At 38.9% G+C, this 23,787-nt stretch overlaps 1 protein-coding gene across 1 annotated transcript in view; it reads right to left on the reverse strand.

Moving 5' to 3' along the window:
• The window catches only part of PLPPR4 (phospholipid phosphatase related 4), a 39,716-nt gene extending 26,753 nt beyond the window's left edge, over positions 1-12,963 (reverse strand). The window contains exon 1 of the mRNA XM_053892081.1: positions 12,585-12,963. Coding sequence (XP_053748056.1) covers positions 12,585-12,806 — 222 coding nt within the window. The 5' untranslated portion in view covers positions 12,807-12,963. The remainder of the gene's footprint in view (positions 1-12,584) is intronic.
• Between the last annotated feature and the right edge of the window lie 10,824 nt (positions 12,964-23,787).

Below are 23,787 nucleotides of genomic sequence, written 5' to 3' on the forward strand. Positions count from 1 at the left end.
CCTGTTTCTGATTCTGTGTCTCCCTCTCTCTCTGCCCCTCCCCCGTTCATGCTCTGTCTCTCTCTGTCCCAAAAATAAAAAATAAAAAACGTTGAAAAAAAAAATTAAAAAAAAAAAAAAAAAAAAAAAAAAAAAAAAATAAAGTAGTTTAAATTTCTGAACTCATGCAATCTTCACAAAACCTGTTAGGCACTATTACTGACCCCACCATACAGATGAGAGAACTGAGGCACAGATTACAAGACTTGTGCAAGATTATACAGCTGTTTAGCTAGATTATAAACTCAAGAAACATAGCACCTTAGTTCATGTTTGCAACCGAATTATACCCACTGCCTTTTGCTAAAACTACCACCTCTGACCTTTGCCTTCACAAAGATGTTTAGAAATAAAAAAAAATACATTAATATAAAGTACATCTTATCTTTATATACTATGGATGCCACCTTACAATTTCTGCTGGGAATTGTGCATGTATTTTTTGATGTCTCCTTGAAAAATTAAAATCTTAATATACTTACATTAAATGACATTTTCACTATTACTTATTTTATTCATATAGAAAAGCATACCTATTTTCACCTGAACAGTCTTACAAAGGAAGTACATAGTACATTTAGGGTCCAATAAATACATCCTAATATGAAACAACACAGGGTAAAAGAAAAATATATAAATATTGTCATGCAATAATGTCAGGGAAATGAAATGTAACTAAAAATGACACATTTGAGATATGGAATAATAAAACCAAAATTCTGATTTTGAGATCTAAATTGACATACAATTTTACTGACATACAATTTTATGTTATATACATAGACATTATTGAATTAGAGATATCAGTATTTTGAAAAAAAAATTTAGTTGCTTACTAATTGAGGTATCAATTTATCATTAAACCATTTTATTTAAGCACTATAAAAGTTTATATTTTCTATTATGTAATAATTATTTGATCTATTTAACAAACATTTATTGAGTGTATACTATGTGCTTGATATGTTTTATTTGATGTATCAATTATCCAGCAAAGGGATTTCCAATCTATTTTTTTAGATTCGAACTTAACAATGTCTCATGAGACTCTCTCTCCTTCAAGCTTGTCTCTTCCATACTTAGATGCATACTTAGTTGCACATTATGAGTCAACCTTCAAGATTAAAGATTTTCCAAAGCTGCTAAAGATTTTATTTACTTTAATGTACCTGTGAAAGACACCAATGAATATAAAAGAAATACTGAAGGTGTTTTGTTAATGTGAGACAGAACACTGATAAGTTTTATCTCCCAACATTCGAAGGCTGTGATTAAATTAAATGTAATTGTATCATGTGTTTCTTTTTAGATGCATCGAAAGGCAAATACACTGTAACATGGGATACAAGTACATCTGACAAAGAGGCACATTTTATTACTAAACTTGGAAATGAATTAATCTAATTACTGCTGATTGCTTGACAAACACGAAAACCTAGGAAGGTAAGTGGTTTGCACCAAAAGTCAAAAAGCAAATGAGATCATTTGTGTGTGTGTGTGTACAGGTTTGTGTGGCCTTTTGCAGACTTACAGAGTTTCACCTGATAACCATGCACAGATCTTTTGAAGGTGGCCCAGGAGGATGGAAATGTCTCTGAGCTGGAGGGATCTTGAAGCAGTGTTGTGGCTAATGACATTTTTAAGCAACCTCCCCACCCATTTTGAGAAGTAGCCATCCATTAGAGATTTGTTTAACCCTACTCATATGCCAAGATTTGAGCAGCCTCTGATTATGGCAACCCAGCCATCTGGGATGTGTAGCTAAGCAGCCCTATCATGCTGTTGCCTCACTGCCCAAACTCAGTCTCTGCCCCTCTGTTATGCTTAACAGCCTCTGCTTAGATTAGAAATTGCTGTCCTTACTATGATTTTTCATGTGGCCTGGAAAATGAAGAAAGAACACAGAAAAGAATGTGGGACTGCAGCACAGCTCACTAAGGTATTTGTGCTTGTTGGGGTCATCTCCTATTACCCATCTTTCCTCTCCTCTGCTGTGTTGACCTCTGCAATCTTAAAGTGAAAGGGTGGTGGTGGAGGAAGGGACACAGCCTGTTGAGTCAGGTGGGCTGGGGGTTTTGGAATGAGCACTCTGTAGTCTTATAGCCCCACAGAGCGGGCATCTTCTGGGAGGTGCTGCCCTGCGTCCTTCTTAGACATGTTGGAACACATATTTGAGCAATGAAGTCTTAGCAATTTCTTCCCTGTTTCGAACTAGACCTAAAGGACCATTAGCCTTCCAAATCAGCCAGAGAAGCCTGAGGCCAAGGCTAAGATCAAAGCTGAGGCTCCGTACAAGTCTCTATTTCTCTATCTCCATTAATTAAGTTGACAGACTTCTTGACCAATGTAACATTAATACAGCACAAATTTAATAAGAGCCTATTATCTGCTCCTTGCTATTTCTATTGCTCTAGATGGTGGAGTTAAAAAAAATGAAAAAAATTATCTTAATTATCTCCTGATTTAACTATCTAAAGTGCCACTAGAACCAATATTGTCCATGAGACTTAAACATCATTGAATCTAGCATCAGTGAATAATTTTTTTCCCTACATGTATGAAATTCAACTGAAGGCTAGACACCTAATGAGAACCTAGGGTGGAAAAGCTTCAAATGTTTGTCTCTCTAGTATACATTACCCAATAGGTAACTACTTATCTTTCTATGTTTTCCTGAGAACCCCAAATCTTTACAGTTGGAAGCTTTTTATATTTGAAGCATGCAAATCTCAGTTGCTACAATGCAAGTGTCTCTAGATCATTGTACAGGAGGCAAAAACATTTATTAATACTTTAAGGCATACCCAACTGTCTCAATAAAAATTCCAATGAATTTCACCCTAATAGTCTAAATGAGGTCACTTATTTCCAAAGATTGGATTATCCTTTGATTCATCTTTTCTTGTAGGACATGATTTTTTTTTAAATTTCATAGATGGCCTAATTGAAACATGGGAAGATGTATAATTTGCACCTGATAGCTGCTGCTACTGCTGAGTTCATATATGGTACCATAGAATTCCGAAAAGTCAAGAATGGCAGGGTCTCAGAGAGTGTGGACTGACCAACATCCTTAGAGAAAGGAGTTGCAATAGAGTGTTAAACTAGTATATAGAAGTTGTTCAATAAATGTGGATTTTCTTCCACTGACAAGGTTAAGTAAGGGTAATCAAAGCAAATGCTTTCCATTTTGTGTGTGTATGTGTTGTGTGTGTGTGTGCCTCTATCAATAAAAATGAGTGTGCAATCCAATAAGCACATGTTTTATGTATTTATGCATTGAAACAAATTATTACTGTATGCACATTATAAAATATACCAAAATATGTGGTATGAAAAATCAGAAAAATAAACTGCTTCCAAGGAATCTAGTAATGTCTGAAGCTACATAGAAAGTTTACTTTAGATAAGTTGATGAGTTGATAGGTGTTGGCAAATGGGAAAGAGAAAGCTCATTTACTAAGCATTCCATTTCCATTAGAAATTGTTAGCCATATTATATAATTTGTACATAACCAAACAGTCACAAAAACTAACATGTCCACAGTATTTTCACCATTTTACAAAGGTGGAAACTGAGGCTTGGAGGAAGTGAATTACTGGCCCAATCTTTGCTAGCATGGGTACCTTATGTAACTAAAAGTGTTTTCTCTGAAAATTAAAACAATGAATTCTTTGTTTAAATATCACCTCTCCTTGAAGTCTCAAATCTTAAAAAATCCATAGGTATGCCTTAGATCACAAAATGAGTATAATTAAGAGATGAGGACTCATAGACCTTGGAGACTGATTTAATCCTTCCCTGTTCAATAATCCATGAGACAGGGCAACATATTTGATACGACATTCATCAGCACTTACTTTACAAATAAAAATGTCTCCCCTAGCTGGAAAGAGAAAGTTAAAGATGAATTTATGTTCATATTAATGTTGTTTTATTCCATCTATTCAGTGAAAATTTATTGAAATTCTACTATGGCCTAGGAAGTATGCCAATAATGGTTCCATATTATTTCCCCTAATTTAACGAAAAGGCACATAACAAGCAATCAATAAATATTTATTAAATGAATAAATGTCATGAAGGTACAAACAGATTACACCCTGGTATTTCATTGTAGCTCCCCTTTTTGGAGAGTAGTTGTTCTAAGACCAGTCTCTTTGGATTCTGTGTATGTGGACCTGGTTTCTGAAGCATGATTAAGACTTTATAAAATGGCAGTTTTACTGCTAAGGCAATTGAACAGCCCAGGCTTTTGGTGAGGACATTATATCATAGAGAACATATTCACACATAGTTCTGTTATTCCCATTCCCAAACAATACTCTATTAAATGAACTGATACCTCATTTACCTTTTCCTTAAAATACACTGATTTTAATTACCTAGATTTCTTCTTCGCTTTATTCTATACCTAAGGGGTCTAATGTCAGTTCTAGAAAAATGTACAGAAGCCATCTTGTTACAGCAAATAAGAAAGCAGTTATTCCCCTTTATGTTAATTAACATAAATGCTTTGTGATTTAAAAACAACGAAAGAGTAATGGACCTATAGGGCAATTGATTCAGTATCTAATTACTGATCAGGAAAAACACTTCCACCTTAACTGTGTCAAAATAAGCATCTTTATCCTTGGCTTCCACATTCCAAAACCCATGACCATGAGGAGATTATTCCATTGCATAGTTACCTGGAAGTACATTTCTTGGCTAGTTAATTCTAGAAGAAACCATAGAAAGCTAAGATGCTCATAATTAGACATTTCACACTTTATTTTTTTCCAATGTTTATTGTTTATTTTTGAGAGAGAGAGCAAGAGAGAGAGAGAGTGAGAGAGAGACAGCATGAGCAGGTAAGGGACAGAGAGAGGGAGACACAGAATCTCAAGCAGGCTCCAGGCTCTGAGTTGTCAGCACACAGTCCGAGGCAGGACTCAAACTCATGAACCGTGATATTGTGACCTGATCTGAAGTCAGACATGTAACCGACTGAGCCACCCAGGCACCCCAGACATTTCACACTTTAAATACAAACTTTCTTTTCTTTTCTTGTGGCCAGTGTAGGAGAATAGGACTACTTGGGTTTCAGGCACATTCTTGGACCTTCTTGAGTCTCAGTTACTTAATTTGTAGAACAGAGTTAATATCTATTCCTCAGTTGGATTTAAAGGATCAAATGAGACAATATATGTGAAAAATTACATTACGCTATAATAGAAAATTCAAAGTTACTTTGTTATTGATGATATAGATTATATTCTTACTCTTCAATGTATCCTCTTTCCTTTTCTGTCTGTCAGAGACCTCATGTAAAGCAAGCAATTGTGAAATTATCAGTGGGGAGTTAGGCAATGAGAAGGAAAAATATCACTTCCAATCTTATGATCTATAGCTGTAACCATGCTTTTATTTTTCTTAAATGTCCGTATTCTTTTCTTTTAAGTTTTATTTATTTGTTTTGAGAGAGACAGACAGCATAAGTGGAGGAGGGACAGAAAGAGAGAAAGAGGAAGAGAGAGACTCCCAAGCAGGCTCCACACCATCAGCACTGAACCCAATTCTGGGCTTGATCCCGTGGACTGTGAGATCATCACCTGAGCTAAAACCAAGAGTTGGATGTTTAACCAACTGAGCCACCCAGATGCCTCTAGCTATAAACGTGCTTCTCAAAGAAGCTAACAATTTGAAAAAGCAGAAGATCCATCATCCATAATGGCTTTAACATATTGATTATTGCAATGCAGTATCATGAAATGTGTGCCCTAGGTATTTAGGTACAACTTTCAAACAGCTAGCACAATTTGCTCACATGCAGAATTAGAATGACCTGTATTTTAAGTGTTATAATCCAGGGGGAAATTTTCTAATATGAGGAATTCTAGAAATAGTAATAATTAGGACTGAGCACTAGAACAGGAGTCAGGAGACTCACGTTCTATTCCTGACCTTACATTAACCGAAGCGTGTCTTTAGGTAACTCAGTTAACCTTTTCAAGCTGCAATTTTCTCCTCTGTGATAGAGGAATCAAACCAGATGTTTTTGGAGTGCATGATTATTAGACTTAATTCTGTAATACAACATTGCTTTAACTTTGTTTTTTAAAGAGAGGTTGCCTGAAAAAAAGCCTGTGCTGTGCATAATATTTGTAATACATTCCCAACATAAATAGTAACAACTGTGCCTTAAATGCTTTTTATTAACAAGCCAGTTTAGACAACCCAAATGCCTAAAGGAGTCTCCATGATTTGCTCACAGATTGGATCTCCATTACCCTCACGTGCACTTCACTCCTACCGTCTATATTTTCTCCTAATCCCCCTTGGCCTGGCCTCTCTCTGTTTCTGTTCTCTTTTGGGGATCCCTTCTTCCAAAGAACTGCATACTCTCCTTTTCTAAGCTTTATTTCAGTTCCAACTCCTCCCTGTCACTCCATCCACAGCTGCTTGTATGGTCTCCACAGGAGACTCATGGATGTCCTCTGTGCCTTCCCAAAGGAAGCACCTTTATAGGTGGACAGATACTGTGTCATCTACACCTCCATGTCTGGATGAAATAACTTACTATGAGAAGGAGATAGCACTAATGGAGCCAAGTGTAGCAGATGAATAAAGAGAACAACTTTATTCTACAACTCAAAGGGAACCCCAACCAGACATCTTCCAAGTACCTGCCTTCAGACACCATGAAGCTAGCCCAGGCATCACAGAGCCCAGTATCCCCATCCCATTGCATTTTCACATTTAGCCTTCTCATGAGAGCAGGTGTGAGAGAGGGCGGTGTGATGGCAATGTGAGAGCGAGATGGACCAGCACTCAAATCCTGGCTGCTTCACTTCACTGCTGTGTGTCTCCAGAAATATTTAGCTCTCTGAGCTACAGTTTGCTGATTTGAAAAATAGGGATAACAGGGGTGCCTGGGTGGCTTAGTCGGTTAGGTGTCTGACTCTTGATTTTGGCTCAGGTCATGATCTCACTGTTCATGAGTTCGAGACCCGTGCTGTGCTCTATGCTGACAACACAGCCTTTTTGGGATTGTCTCTCTTCCTCTCTCTCTCTCTCTGCCCCTCCCCAACTCGCTTTCTTTCTCTGTCCAAATAAATAAACTTTAAAAAAATTAAAAATAGGGATAATAATACTTTCTTGGTACTACCTTAATACAATATTAATACTACCTTCTAGGGTACTTCTCAGTATTTTTTTAAATGTTTATTTATTTTTGAGAGAGAGAGAGAGCACAAGTGGGGGAGGGACAGAGGGAGAGCGAGACACAGAATCAGAAACAGGCTCTAGGCTCTGAGCTGTCAGCACACAGTCCAACGCAGGGCCTGAACCCAGGAACCATGAGATCATGACCTGAGCCAAAGTCGAACACTTAACCGACTGAGCCACCCAGGAACCCCTAGGGTAGTTGTCAGTAGTAAAGGTATCATATGGACAGGGTCTGTCACATAAAGGAGGTTTGAAGTTGATTATTCTGTTTTATTACTATTATTATTATCATTATTTTCAATTTCCTTTGAGGTCTGTAGAAGCCAAATTTTTTTTTCTTGTTAGAGAAAAGTAGGGCAAAGAACATTATGAGTGACTTGGCCATGGAGACACAGTAGGATAGCGTTGGTGCTTAGGAATAGCACAGATTTTCCTAATAGCAGGTTCTGCCTATTTCCAAATACTTGGTATTTGTGGGAATGTCCTCATTTAATCTCTCTAAAACTTAGGAATCTATTATGTTCTCCATTTCCTTCTTGTTTCTCATCAAAAGACTTTGCACGTTGTGACTCTAAAAGAGGAGGAACGATTTGTCAGCTCATCTCTGTTGGCAATGTTTGCAGTACTTTTTTGAGCAGACTCTCTCTCCATGCCATCTAGAAAAGGGAGAAACCTACAGCTACTATTTTGGTATGTGCAATGCACAAATGTGATTTTGTACTTCTTACGGATGCCAAAGTTTATGTAGAAGAAAATAAGCTAGCTATATTTCTCAGCAAGGGGATCAAATGAGTTATATAATTTTCACATAGATCATGAGCTAGAACAGAAATCTTGTGAATTAAGGTTTGCTACAACTAAGAATCTGTGGACACTCTCCAGTGGGCAGGAAAAAAAATCAGATTAATGTTTTGTCAGGGCACGAGAATATCTGCACATGGTGTTCAGACTGACCATGGTGTTCTGACTGATACAGGGTATCTGTGCTCAAACAAAGGCTTTTGGAACTTCTCCAGGTAGGACAGCCACTGAGAAACAATGGCTTTTACTCCTGAACACATTGTCTGGTTACCAGCCCTATAGTAATTAGCCTGCATTAACAAAATCCTGAAACATACCCATTGTTAAGTACAACATTCAAACTAGTGAAAACTATCCATACAATTTCAAGTTTGCAATGTTTAAAATATTCGAATATGTAAGGCTTCAGATACTATTACTTTATGCTTAATGGAGAGAGATGATATTTTCACTCCACCTATGTTTGTGCATGACTATGTGTGTAGGTGTGTGTGTGTGTGTGTGTGTGTGTGTACAAAGAACAAGAATTTGAAACTATGTGTATCTGTAGCCCTATAAAAATATCTTTGCATGTTGGTTAAACATAGCTCTTCTATCTCCACAAAATAAACATTAGATTAATCATAAAAATGTATGTCATAAAACAGAACATTTAAATGAAAAGAATCTCTTTCCCATTTACTTATTAAGAAATATACCTTGTGGGCTTAGAAGTATTTGTCATTTGTTGCCATTACATGCTGAATGGATGTGAACCCATTTCTTTAAATAGGATGACTAATGAGAACAAAATGGTGAGTCTGAGCATAGGTACAGCCATTATGATGGCTTGCATAAAGAAAATGCATTAGGCACACACTCAGCTTTATCACATGTACTACTGGGTGATGAAGCCTGAAAGACCTTTCACTAATTCTAGGTATGCTGTGGCTGCAATTGTCATCGTAAGTGATACAACCACCAGTTGGAGAGTGCTTTGGAACTTTAAAGGTAAAGGAAACCTTTTCTTCAGTGGAACATTCTCTTTTAACCTGCTTTTCTGTTGAACCTGATAAGGCTTTGGATGTGCTTGTTTGAGAGTTCCTTTCAAGTTGAACAATGCCAAACCGAAGAAACAAACTTGTTCATAAAGTGAGGTATCCTGCTGGAAATCATCATGTGTTTTTAAAGTCACCATGTAATATTCATGTATTTAGTTACCGTCAACCATAAACTCCTTTATCAGCAGACAATTGGCAGTATAAACCAAAGGTGTACAAAAAATTAATGCTCTCCAGTAATTTAATGTTTGCTTAACATTGAGTTTGGTGGTGATGTTAGAGGTTGAACACCTCAAGCCAGCACCCACGGGATATAATCTCCATGCTCTGACACTCTGCACATAGTCTGCCAGGGTCTCCACCCTTTTCCCTGTTGTGGGGACACTAGCCACTAATTAGTGAGTCAGTGTGGGGAGTATACACCGTCCATCAACCCTTTGCACCTAGAGGCAGCCTGAGCTGGGAAAGTTGGTCTGTTATCAGGAAAAACTGTCATCTTTATCAACATGCCGTTACTTTAAACTACATGTTCCGATGTTTACTAGTGGGAGACCATAGGCCGTAACTTTACCTATGTGAATATTCTTTCAACATGTTGAGAGAGACAGGTGGTGCAGTGGTTAGGAGCACGTGTTTTGAATCAACACTCAGCTCTACCTTTGACCTTGCTTTTAAACCCTGGCAAGTTGTTGAATGTCCTGAGTTTCTGTTTCTTCTTCTCTGAAACAGACATAATAACGGCATCTTTCTTAATGAGAACCTTTAAAAATTGAATGAGATGGTGCACGTAAAGCATTTAGCTTTCTTTATTCTTAGTATCTATTAAGTGCTTCGTAAATGGTTGCCATCATCCTTGTACAAACTGTAAATAGCACTCAGTTAGTTATTCTCTCCATTCAGACAGGTCAATTTCAGGAATGCTCTGGAATCCAAACCAGCTCTGGAAATTGGCAAAGAGGTGGCTTAAATTTTTGTCTGAAGTAACAGAGAAAGGCTTGAAATAAGTGCTTTGGGCTGATCTGTGATGGAAGATTCACTCATGTTTCACTTTTCTATTTTAATTACTAAGGTCCTGGGAAACTATGTTGTAAAACAAAGTGTCATTATTCTAGAGCATTTTACTGACATATTAATTTGTGCTATTTATTCATCCTCCAAAGGAGATATAAAGCTCATTCTCACTGGTTTCAAAATGAGTCATTCCAAAGAAGCCTGGTAGGGCATCCTGTCAACCCCTTAAATAATTGGTGTACTAATGTCTTCTCCCATTTTCTAGAGGCTCTTTAGTGGTTCATCATGCATTGAAGTTTCAGGGAGATAATTTGCAATCCAATTTTGTGGCTCTCCCTTTGAAATCTGTTACCCCCAAGATGTAATGTCATTAATGCTCAGTCAAACTCCATGCGCAGTCTTCAAGTAATTGTTTTATAGCTTGCCTTGCTAAGGAATTTGTAGAGGGTATCTGAATAGGTCAAAGGGAATGTAATGATTTGGGGGCTATTTCCATTCATAGAAAAAAAGTAACAATTGTGAGATGTTTGTTCCTAGAGACAAACTTCATTTTCAGGTTTTGGTTTTTTGTTTGTTTGTTTTTTAGTAGGCTTCACACCTAATGTGGGGCCTGAACTCAGGACCCTGAGATCAAGAGTGATCTCTACCAACTGAGCCAGCCAGCTGTCCCAATAGACACATTTCAAATGCATTAGTGCACACACAGACTCTTTAAAGGCATATTCTTAATTCTCTGGTTTGCATCCTCTTTCAAAGAAGTATTTTCCTTGAAGCCATACAGCCGCAATCCGTATGTAGTCAGCTTGTAGCTGACCTCAGGTGTGCTCCATCCTGGAGGTAGAACCCAGAAATGAACTGATTTCTCCTAGAACACATAAGGGGTCCAGACGTGAATGAAAGTGCTTTAAACCACAGTGGATTAGCAATGCGACAAGTGGCCTGACATGATTTAGCTTAAAGTCAGTTATCCCATTTTCTATTTATTTTCCCTTTTCATCATGGAATCCTCTGCTGCCCACGTTTTTCTTGAGAAAACTCTCTGTTATATTTCAACAAAATTGTCTAAACCATGGCCTCAAAATCCCTTGTGAAAGAGAAAGGGCAAAAATAAATGACTCAACTAATTACTTTAAATAAACAAGATATCTTTTTTCCCCCCTATGGATCATGGATGAAGGAGTCACCCATCATTTTTCTGACACTTATGCAAGTCACATACATCTTTCTGATAACTGAAACCGTTTTTAAAATTTAGGACACCCAAGACAAATTTGCAAATATACTGTTCTGTACAAGAAACAATCTGACAGTGTCCCTTCCCCCAAGTTTCAAGGCTGTGGCTGTCCCTCAATATAGATAAGACTCACAATCATCAAATACAGAGTCTACTGTCTGTACTTGGAAGTGCTAAACCTCCATATTTGGCTGAAAAGACAGCCAAAGGATTTTTTTAACTCAGCAACAGTCTTATAATTCTCTATGCAATCAGACTTCAATTACAGAACATACATTTGTGCCTAAAACCATCTAATTTCCCTAAACCTACCCAATGTATCTCTTTTTTTACCTATGACTTAATAAACCTCTTGTTTAAAAAATGTCTTCCTAATGCAATGGACCATCGTGCATGGAATCACTGTACCTGTCAATCTTTATAACCCTCCCATAAATTGTTTCTTTCTTAAATACTGCATTTGGGTAAGTTAGAGGTTCATTATCACTACAGCTCCATGTCAGTCGCTTATCTGTAATACTGCTCAGCACAGAAAAAGTGGACATGTACAAATCATGCAAAACCAGATGATGATTTTAAAAATACTACAGATATATACACACATATGTACATACATAATACATATATACACGTATATGTGTAATTTTTGTTAACCATGGAAAAGGGCCAATAGGTTGATGCCTAGGGATGCAGACCCAATTTTAGAAGCAGATGTGAGCACCATAGAAATCATAACAGGGGAACGTTTGTTTGTTTGTTTGTTTTTTAATAAAGCAATCAGTGATTCTAATGCTCTATAAACATCCCCAGACCTCATACATTCTGAGCATGGCTGTGTGCATTTGCATTCTTAGCAAAAGCTCACAGAGTTCTAGATACGTACTTGCAGACGCAAAACACACATCCCAAAATATCGGCATCATGGCCCCTGTGGGCCGCGGACGCTATGCACACAGGCGCTACAGGAGGGCCAGGGAACTAGCCCCACATTCACTCACACAGGTATCTCTTCCCTGCAAGCCACCTAGCAGCGACACCGCTAGTGATAATCACCCCTGGCTGGCAGACACTCACAGGGACACTCGGGGGAGCTCCGGAGAAACCTAGGGGAAGGGGGAGGGTCGGGCATTTTAGGGCAGCGGCGCGCACCCCGGCACAGTGTCCGCGCCTCCAGCACCGTCCAGGACCCGAATTCGCTCCGGAGCTGCCAGCGAGATCTGCATTACGCCAAGGCGCTGCACCAACTCACCTCCACGAAATAGAAGCAGGGCAAGAGGGTCACGCTGTCCTTGATCACTTTGCCCTTTGGCCTCTCCTTCGCCGACATCCCGGCCGCCTGCCGGGGTCCGCGTCCTCCCCCGGGCGAGGTGTGCACCGCGCAGCCGAGGCGAGCTGCCTTCTCCAGCCGCAAGCGCCCGGCGCCGCTGATGTCACATTCCCCGCGGGCACCACCGGAGCCAGCGCGTTGCATGCAGCGCCCCCGCCTCTCCCCACCCCTCTTTGCAGCAAGAGGCTCCCTAAACCGGCAGGACTCCTTCCTCCCCTACTCTGGCCCTCGCTCCCGGTTTTTCTCCACCTAGAGACGTCCAGCTCCCTCCCACAAGCTGTTGCTGCAATGGCTTCCCCTCCCTGCCACCCTCCCTCTGCTCTCCACCGCCCTTGCGAGGCTTCGCGCTGTCAGAGCTTGACGTCAAGAATCGGAAAAGGGGGGACGCACCCCTGGATATTGCAGCAGAGAGGCTGAGGAGCTCAGACACCCACACCCGCCTGGAAAGCCCCCTGGGCCACTCGAGGAACGCTTACTTAAGGATTGCTGGAGAGCAGAAGCCCAGCTCCTGCGCACTGGCCCACGGCATTAACACAGACCTCTACCTGCGTGAAATTAAAACTTGGATCCCATACTGAAAAGTAGGCCGTGGTGGAAACTAATTGAAGGCTGGCTGCTCTCAAGGAAGGACGGCACGGCCCCTTTTAAGGACTCTCTGCTTAGGAGATTCCCTGGCTCCCTGCAACAGCGACTCTTCCTGCTGATGAACACCATCACCTGTCTGGGGATGGTGAGGGTTCCCTGCAACGATGGGGCAGATGTGTGGGCATACCCATTGAGCCCAGAGGCCAGGACATGTTCTGACCTCAGCATCACACGTCCCCAACAAAGCCAGCATCACAGAGGCACCTCTTCAGACATCAACAATCTAAAATAAGTCCTTCACCTTGTTGGCAGTGTGCCTGGCTGGTCTCAATTTTGTAATGATTTTGACAACTTAGAAGGGTCAAGTAATACAGAGGGGGGAAACACACAGCAAATAAAAAACACTGTATTATGTAATAAGAAAGATAGCTCACTTCCATGATGATGTGCCTCTGGTCATTTCCAATATCTTATAAGTCTCTATTTGAAGCATCTGACCACCAATGCCAACATTCTCAGTCCAATTCCTATTCTCTCATGACCTCATCTGAACAGTTACTTCTCAAATGTCCCCTCCAAATACCATCACATTGGGGGGGGGCGGGTAGGGTTTCAGCATAGGAATTTCGAGGGGACACAGATATTCAGTCTATAGCACACTCCAGTAGATCTTTGACAGTGTGGAGACAGTCTGATTTTCTTTTTCTTTTTTTCATTTTCTTCTGTTGGGCTTGGGTTCCAGAGCCCCACTGTACAAAACTCCATTTCCACCTCCCTATGCACCACACTTCACTCGCAGAATCCCAGCCCAAACTAAACCCAATTACCTGCCCTCACCGGAACAACTGAAGGTGGGTAGGGAAGAACACACAGCCATGTGGTCTTGTCTCACATTAGACTGATGACCACAAACTTCAAACAGGCCCTAATATCCCACAATCCTAGTATTTTTCCATAGTCTGTTCACTTTCTACTCTCCGAGGAACAACTCACACCTTTTACTCTTTATTCAAATCTTGTCATTCTCAGCTCACAACTTAACTCATTTCACTCAGAAAGCAGAAGTAATCAGAAGAGAGCTGTGTTATCTTCCGAAGCTGATGAATTGCCCCATCCCTCACTCTCCACAACTACAACCATCTTTTTCCTGGACTGGCACAACAGCCTCTTAACTGTTCTACCAGCTTCTACTCTTGCTAGCCCTATGTCCTACAAATCGTTTCCTTTACAGGAGCTGGAATGATCTTTTGAAAAGTAAATCCAATTGTGTCATTCTTCTGCCTAAACCCTCTAAGAACTCTCCATCACACCCAGGAGAAAAATCTAAATTCCTCACATTTTTCTTAAAGCCCTGTCCAGGGGCCCTGCCTGATTCATGGACCTTACTGATGTTGCTTTATGCCTTAATGGTCTGACAGTCCCAGTCTAGCTTTGTACTCCCTCAGGGACTTTGCACTTCCTGTTTCTTCATCCAGGAATGCTCTTCTGTCAACACTGTGTGGCTTAACGTCTTACTTAATTCATACCTTTGCCCAAATTTAAACTCCTTAGGACTACTCACTCCACCTATATAGCACTAATCACCTCAGGCCTCCATTACTCTTTATCCTTACTCATTATGTTGTTTTTCTTCATAGGACTTACCACTATCTGATAGTTTAGCAAGTATTTATTCGTCAATTTTTATTGACTTTATCTCCCACTAGAGTGTAAGCTCTAAAAGATTAATATGTCCTGTCTGGTAACTGGAATTGTGCCTGGCAAATAACTGTTCAGTAAATATTTGTTGAAGGAATGCATGAACCAATTAAATTAAATGATGGAGGTGAGTGGGGGTTTGGTGAAAAGAAATAAACAATGCATATAAAACCATCTAACATGGTTTCATCCACATACTAAATGTTCAATAATTGTTAGTTGATCCTGTTTACCAGTCATCTTGCTATTAATCAGTGACTATACTTCTCATTACTACCAAAATTCTCCCGCGTGTGTTTTCTGTTTTCAACTTTCTTAGTACCTCAACAGAATTTGCAATTTGTGGTGGCGGTAAAAAATAAGTTGGAAGATTTTTTAATTTATCATCCTGGAAACTCAGCTCTTCTATATAAAGAGGAGGTGAAACAGAAGGCTAAAACGATAGCCCCCTATTTTTATTAGCCAAGAACTGAAAGCGTGTGAGAAAATATCAGAGATGCATGCTGACCACACCTCAATAATTCAATAAATTATTGAAACATTAGGAAGGTACTTTCCTTCTCCTCTAGGTGGTCAGACCAGCTTGATCTGACCACATGGTATAGGATCAGGAAATGCTTCAGAATTCAAAGCCAATTCCTGTTGTAAATCTTTTATCCCTCCCTTGACCAGATGCTCTTTTCTTCTATCCCACTTCTTTTAAAATATTTTCTTTCCCCTCTAAAATCATTTCACAAAACAATCCAGCTACCTCATACAATCCCTCAAATACTAAACACAATAGTAATTTTACATTGAAGTAAGAGTGTGATGTATTTTTTTAAAATGTCTTTTACGTACTTTAACTTTTGATGTTGAAAACAATGCAATGAACAAGGCAAATTCTTTTATAGAATACTCTTGTAGAGAGGATTCAGAGATGGAAAACATTAAGTAGTAAAAGGTCGAACCAGAAGAAAATGAGATTTGGAGTCAGAGACCTGAGCTCAAGTCCAGGATTTATAGTTGAGGTCTGCTCTCAAGCAAGTCACTCCAAGTTTCAGTTTCCTAATACATAAAATGAGAGATGTGTTGGTGCCACCTGACAGCAGCACTTGGGAGCTCAAATGTGACAATATATTTGAGAGCACTTGGGATGTTATCAAACTGGTCCATCCATTCATCTGTCCATCCATTCAACCTACAAATATTGATTGACCCCTCCCCACCACTATGCAAGAGGCACTTTTCTTCCTGGATACCCACTGGATAAAATAATAGAATACGGTTCCTGCCCTCACAGAAACCAGAGTCTAATGCACGTGAAAAGGGAGAAGACACAGGATAATAAATTCGCCATAACAATAGAAAGCACTTACATGATGCTCACTACAGACAAGTCACTGTTAAAAATGCTTTGTACCTTTTACCTCATTTAAAGCTTACAACATCTTTAAGAACTGGATACCATTGTGTCATATTTTTCGGTTATAAGACCTGAGACTCAGAGAGGTTAGCTATTATATTTAAGGGCAATGACTGAAATTAGCTGAGTTTTTGAACCCAGTAGATTGCCCCAAGCTCTGTGATCTTAAGGGCCACACACTCTGCCTCTGGTAACAAGCATATAATTACCTCTTGTGATGTACACTACTGAAGAAACATTTAGGGTGTGGTTGTAATTACTATGGAGAAACTTCTTAAGTGTGGTGGCCAAGGAAGGCTTTGGGAAGAGTGGACCTTGGAGCCACTTCCAGCATTGAGGCTACTAGAGGTGGTCGGACCTCCAGCTACTAGAGGACAATCCTGAACTAAAGAATGCTGTATTCCACATTCACCATGTACGTCCATATTTGGGCCAAGTGCAGAACTTGTGTGTTGAATGTTGCTAGTTGTAAGTCTTCATGATAATGGCGGCATTAAAAACAATTTAACATGCCTCACAGAACTTGAATATTTTTCATTGGAAATCCTATTTCAGTGCATTCAGATGAAAAACGGCACCCATTGAACATGCAGCGCTCTGACATTTCACAAGACAGAGTACTTCACGGCACAAATAACCTGGAAAAAAATATGCCTGAAAATGCATTTGACATGATTATTAAAACTGTCAGAGTCCTGAGATAAGAAAGAAGTAGTTTTCCTATGTGTTGGTTTTGGGTGCTCACAGCCAAATACAAACTCTTTTTCAGCTCTTTGGCAAGTATTCATCCTTGGGATATTTGTCTGACATTTATCTTTAAGGTTGAAAAAAAGTATATTTTATTTAGTAATGTATTTCTCAGACACCAGCCCACTTCATAGCATTTTCAGGAGACAATGTAAGATATTATTTCATTTTTCTAAAAGAGAGAAGGTTAAAAGAACTGAATGTATGAAGGAGAAAAATAAGCAAAATGAGGAAAGTTCTGACAGATAGGAAAGTGATGTTCTAATTCTGGCCTCATCATTGATTGAAGAGAACATCTTACCTCAGGGACTTGGTTTCCTCACCTAAAAAGAGAGTCAGAATGGTAAAATGAACATCTAACAAACATCTTATTTGTCCAAGACCCATTGTTCCTTCTTGTGATAGTATCTTGAATTTTCATGAAGAACTGTCCACTCCTGCAGTCAAAGCTGTAATTTAGGTGTTCAGTCCTCTCCAGGTCAACTAGGGGAGTGGGGATGGGGCGCCAAGTGAAAACAAATGGAATAAATTCCCCAAGAATTGGAATTTTGAAGGGAGTGATTGCAAGATGGAAAACTCTTGATGTTGATTCATGGCAGCTGCAGAGAGAACAGCAATTTCTTTTGGTCTTTCAATTCTCAGAAGTGACATGTTCTTTTCCTTTGAGAAGTATGACTTTCTTCTTTCTTCTGTTTCTTTGAAAATTTCCCATATCCTTTAAAATAAATTCTTGCCTCTGTCTCTCTCCCTCATCCCCTCTCTCTTTCTTTCATAAATTTAGCCAGAGTCCACGTCTGTGGCTGCAACCAAAAACCCCTAAATAATACAAAGGGATCACAAGACACTTATTAACTTAAGGATTAACTTAAGAACTTAAAAAATAACACCTAACAGTATTCTCTGGCAGGAGATAATTTGTAATTGGGTTTTACATTTTCTACTATCAATGACTTTTGCCCACCATGGTCCCTTGTGGTTCCCTACCAGGGCATGATAAAAGGTGACTTACCCAGTTCTAGTGAGTCCCATTCCACAGGAATATACATTTGCTCTGAGAGTAGTGGTAATCCCAAGATATCCCATAGTGGTGACAGCAGGAACCAAACAAAAAGTTGCATTGTGGAGCTTTGCTATGGGTGTGCATTGACATACTGATGTGTTGAGAATGGGTTACAACTACCCCCCAAAATACTTATATTTTAGGGGTATGGCAGGGTCTGTGCAAGTCCTTCAGTGCACGTTGCTTCTGTTTGTAAGCATTCTGGTTAGGGTGGAGCATCATATAACAGCATGCCCAGAGAGCTGCAAGCCATCAGAAATCGATGTTCCACCCCAATGCACTGAACATGGCCAAGAACTGGAAACCAACTGGACATGCCATCCAGACAGTCAGTGGCAGAGCATGTGAGCCACAGACTTTCTCACCCCAACGTAACTTTCATGGGGTGAAAATGCCCTAAACACACTCATACACATTTTGGAAATAAGAGCACCATTTTTGTTTTGACATATTTGATATAAAAATTTTAATTGGATTTAAAATATCCAAGCGATCACAAGAAGGGTGCCTGGGTGGCTCCGTTAGTTAAGCATCCTACCCTTGATTTCAGCTCAGGTTGTGATCTCATGGTTCGTGAGATCAAGCCCCTCTTCAGACTCAGTGCTGACAGCACAGAGCCTGCTTAGGATTCTATCTCTCCCCCTTTCTCTGCTACTTGTGTTCACGCTGTCTCTCAAAAATAAATAAATAAGCTTTAAAAAAGTGACCACAAGTAGTTTACATGTTACTTTGGTCAATGAAAGCAGAGTTGTTGGATTTGTCCAATCTAATTTCAAATGTTGTTATATTTTCAATGCTTGTAAAGCAATGATTTTAGATTTGTAACAGCTACTTGTGCAAAGATTTTCTTCAGTGGTAACTATCACAAAGTTAGAGAGATCAAAATTAAAAATTTTGATCAGAAAATGTATGTATCCATTCCTTGTTACAAAAATCATATTTTTGGAAGTAAGCTCAAGTTTCTCATTAAAAAAATTGAATAGATTTTATTTGGAAGTTTTATATTTAATGTATTCCCCTAAAATTTGATTTGTCTTCATGATTACACACCATAAAAATATAATTAATTTTTCCCACTAAGTTTTCTGTAGCTGCCCTTAATTTTCTTTTACTTTACCATACTGTGCTGTATTAATACATTGTTTTATGTATGAAAAGTTTGAGAAATACATGAACATAAATTGACTATTCCTTTTCTTTCAGTGTCACACTGGGTAAAAGGTTTTCTACTATCTTACTGGTAAGTAACAAGCAACAACTAATTAAAGTATAAGATAGAGCCAACAACTCAATATAAAAATCTTGCCATCATCTTGGATTTATTCATGCCTTTCATCCCTTACATTTAGTCTCCAAATCCTTTTGAATTTCCAGTGAAATGTTGTTCTTTCATATTTGTGTCTTCCCTATTTCCATTGGCATCAATTAATGCCTGGTTTCCTGCAAAAGTTTGCTCTGTCCCTCAAGCTCTTTTTGCCATACAACACCCCTCTAAATAAAAGATCTACCAGACACTCTTTATCTTTGTTGAACAGCCTCATTTCCCCCTCTGCAGACTGTGTCCTCTCTTCTGATGAACTTGTTTGAGCCATACTTGGACCATGTTCACTCTGCCTCTGAACCCTCTCACATGCTGTTCCCATCTCCTGGAATACACATACATCTCACATGCTCTTCTAGACCTCTGTCTGAACAACAGTGGACCTTATTTTGTACTGCACAATGTAGCACTTGATTATGACCTTGATTATTTTATTTGATATATTTTAATCTAATATTGTATTCCCACCTGTAGGAGTGAATTGGGGGAATGACATATGTCATATTTCTTCTATCCATCCTCTCCATTACATTTTTGCTCTCACTATTTTGTTCAATTCTTAATGAAGAATTATTTCTATGATGTTATAATAGCTTCTGGGTCAATTTCCCTGGCTTTGTATCTTCATTTTATAATCAACTATTCATTTTTTAAAATTAATAAAATGTTTATTTATTTATTTTGAGAGAGAGATAGAGATAGAGAGCAAGCAGGGAGGGTGCCGAGGGAGAGGGAGAGGGTGAGTCCCAAGCAGGCTTTGCACTGTCAGCATTGAGCCCAATACCAGACTTGAACCCACGATCCGTGAGATCATGATCTGAACCGAAACCAAGAGTTGGATGCTTAACTGGCTAAGCCACCCAGGAGCCCCTATGATCAACTCTTTAATTTTGATTTTAATTTTATTTCTCCCAAAGTACAATTTTGATCATGTCACTTATTTGCTTAAAAACGTTGCAATGTTCTCCAGTCTCTTGGCTGGCATTTAAGGGCTTCTTTGGTCTGGCCTCCACCAATCTTTCTGTCTAAGCCTCCACTGTCCCCTGTGTAGACCCAACATACAATCCTTGGTATAGTGTTTTGTACATTTCAAGACTTTAGTGAATACTTTTTGAATAAGTGAATTCCATAATTTTTAGTCTCCCCTACAGTGATTGGTATAACCCTGGAACAATAAAGATTCTGAGTAAGTGCTTTCATTAATTTAGGCTTTTATGATTTATGATCCTGCTGGGATAAGCACACACTCTCTCTCCTTTCTCTTATCTCTCAACACTTTCAGCACATTGGCAATTTTCACAAGAAGTGTGAAAAGTGTCTGACACACAAATAAGAATCTATTTTAATTAGTCCAGAATGACTCCTGTTTTCTCAATCCTTCTGTAATTACCCTTTGATTGCATACATTTTTTATAATAATTAGTCCAACATGAGAATTTTGAGCCTCCCTCTGGAGCTACGGAGAAATGTGCTCCAATCAAGCAGATCTGCATCCTCTGATTTCTTCCCAGTGTGTAGCCAACCATGCGCTCTTGTAAATACTGCATCTGAAATTCTCCTAAATTCTACTGAAGACTCACTTTCCCTGTGAAGTTTTCTAGCCTTGTCTCTAGGCTTTAGGAGCTCCAAAAATTTTCTAGAATCCAAATGTTAGTGGTCTTTTTTTTTCTCTGAGCACCTGTGCACTTAAGTGCCTCTTGAATGTATCTTTCCATCTATCTTGGTTTCCTTGGCTATTCAACTCCTCTGTAGACTGGGAATTTCATTTTATTTGTCATAAAAAACTAAAAGTTTTCTCTGTTCCCTCTTAATTTGAATGTCATGATAGAATCATTATGTTTTTTTTTATTGAGGTGTAATTGACATATAACATTAGATTAGTTTCAGGTATACAATGTAATGATTCGATATTCATATGCGTTCCAAAGCAATCACTGCAATAATTCTAATTAACATCCATCCCTATACATAATTAATTTTTTTCTTGATGAAGAATCTTAAAATCTACTCCTTAGCAACTTTCAAATATGCAATATTTCAAATATTCCATCCAGTATTATTAACTACAGTCACCACACTTATGTTTTATAAACAATTATAAGAAAAATTAGGACAGGAGTTCAAAAGATTTTAGAAAAAATTATTAAAAGACATGGGAACCAATGTAAGATGATGTAAAGCAGTGGTTCTTAACTTTTGCTGCCACTCACACCCCTTTTATCCTTACAGTGTGCTCTCGAACACTTATGAAAAGAGCTAAAGCAATAGAGCTCTTAAAATTAAGATGTTGCATAACTTTAAACTAAAACAAATAGAATTACAGTTTAATTTCAAAGTAATATATAAACTACATGAAAATTATATACTTAAAATAATTTTTACCCCTTTAGTTAATTACATCTTTGATAAAAATTTGTTCATTAGTAATTGGAAAATAGGTATATTAATTCTGGACTTTGTTCTGGTGTACAAAATTAATGCAAAGTTGATTTCACACAGGTATGGAGTCACAAGTGACAGATCTTTGCAAATGTGGAGATGGTTCTCATAAACCCTAGAATCCTTAGATTCATTGGTTCACCCTTTAGATTGAATTATATAAGTTACTGATTTGTAATTGAGTAAACTATTATTTCATCAATTGTTTGTCTTTTGTAGATCTCAGGCATTGGAAACATCTGGTTCTTTGGTTTACATCCATCCCTTCCTCTGAGGTAGGACCTCTTCTCCAAATACAAGCCAATATGTTGTCCTGAGGCATGGAGGCATTTACTGTCACAGAATTCACCACATATTGGTTATGGAGTGAGCACATGACTGAAGTGAGTCCTATCATGTATGATACCCTATGGTCTGCCAGTGGATATTTGCCCAGAGATGGTCATAAAACCAATAGGAGCCTATCAGAGTACCCTCCCAGGGGCTTTCTAACTAGAGTCAGAGGGAAATGTTCCCTTTCACCCCTTTTTGGTAGCAAGGCTGTGACAGTGTAAGTCCCAAGCTGCCCATGGTCCCGTTCCTTCTGCCAAATGAAGAAAGTCTCCTAGTAGTAGAAGAGAATAAAGTTGACATGAAGGGAGAAGAAGGTACAAAAGATACAGATTCCTGAGAGTTTTGAGTTCTTGAATTCAATGGCCACAAAGACAGCCGCAACACAAGCTTCTCTGAGATTCAGCTATGTGAGTTGATAATCACCTCCTTTCCAAGCCACTTGTGCCTGTTGCTTTTCTTTGAGTTCCTGTCACTTATAACCCAAAGTTTCTGTGTAATACACACTCTATAAGATTGATACTAATGATATTGTAGGAGCATTTCTCTGGGAATAAAGTATGAGGTGTTACTAGTCAGTGTCTAACTGATTTCCAGCCATAATCCTACCATGCCATCATCCTGAAATGTATCCTAATATACTACAAATTAAACCTCAACACAAGTTGTTTACCACTGCATAATTTGCTGCCACCCACAATTTTCAGGAAGAAGTGATGACAAAGGTGTCCATGAACCCCTCATATACAGTGATTGTGGAGCTTCACTACTTGCAACTATGCACATCTTGTCTTTGTACACGACTCACTGGGGTTAACTGGGATTGACAAATATTGATTCGCGAACTTCAGATCATGTGATGGACCAGCACATGTGAGATGATGATAGAATAAAGTATGGGGTACTGACAATTTAAAAGAATCGAGATATGCAGTATTGGTCTAATTTGCATTTTAGATAACTTAGCTTCCATTCAATTTAGAAAGTCTAGCTCTTCCAGGAAAAGCTTCTTGCATCCCAAGAAAATGATCTCACACCTGAATAAGAGCTTCTTTTAAACAGGGCTAAATTTTCCTTTTGTAAAGCGAAACTGCATATTTATTCTATAGGAGAAGAAAGAAGTCACCTTGGAGCAGATCTCTGCTTTGAAAAGGGTTGGCATGGGGAAATGTAAATTGAATAGGACTCACTATCCTTAGAGAAGGGTATCATACTTTTGTTGCCAGGGGACTACTTTTCTGTTTTCTTTGATATGTTGACAGATGAATCAGTTTTATAAAAAGCTAGGGTCTTTGTGGAAGAAAAGACCCAGACCCTGACCCCAATTTAACAATTAAGGGTGAAAAAAAATCAAAATTAAGGGCAACTCTCAAGGTGACCTATGGTGTCCCTAAACAAGAGATCTTCTGGCAGGAGGAGACATAAAGACTCTCAAGAGGAACTCGCCAGAAGGAAAAGTATTTCTGGTTTCATGACCCGAATCTAGAATGATAGGACCCAAGAATTGTTAAGGAAGAGCTAGTTCTGGAGGGATATGTAA

The sequence above is a fragment of the Panthera pardus genome, unplaced genomic scaffold (genome assembly GCF_024362965.1).
Source record: "Panthera pardus isolate Hobbes unplaced genomic scaffold, ASM2436296v1 HiC_scaffold_11, whole genome shotgun sequence".
NCBI classification, from domain to species: domain Eukaryota; kingdom Metazoa; phylum Chordata; class Mammalia; order Carnivora; family Felidae; genus Panthera; species Panthera pardus.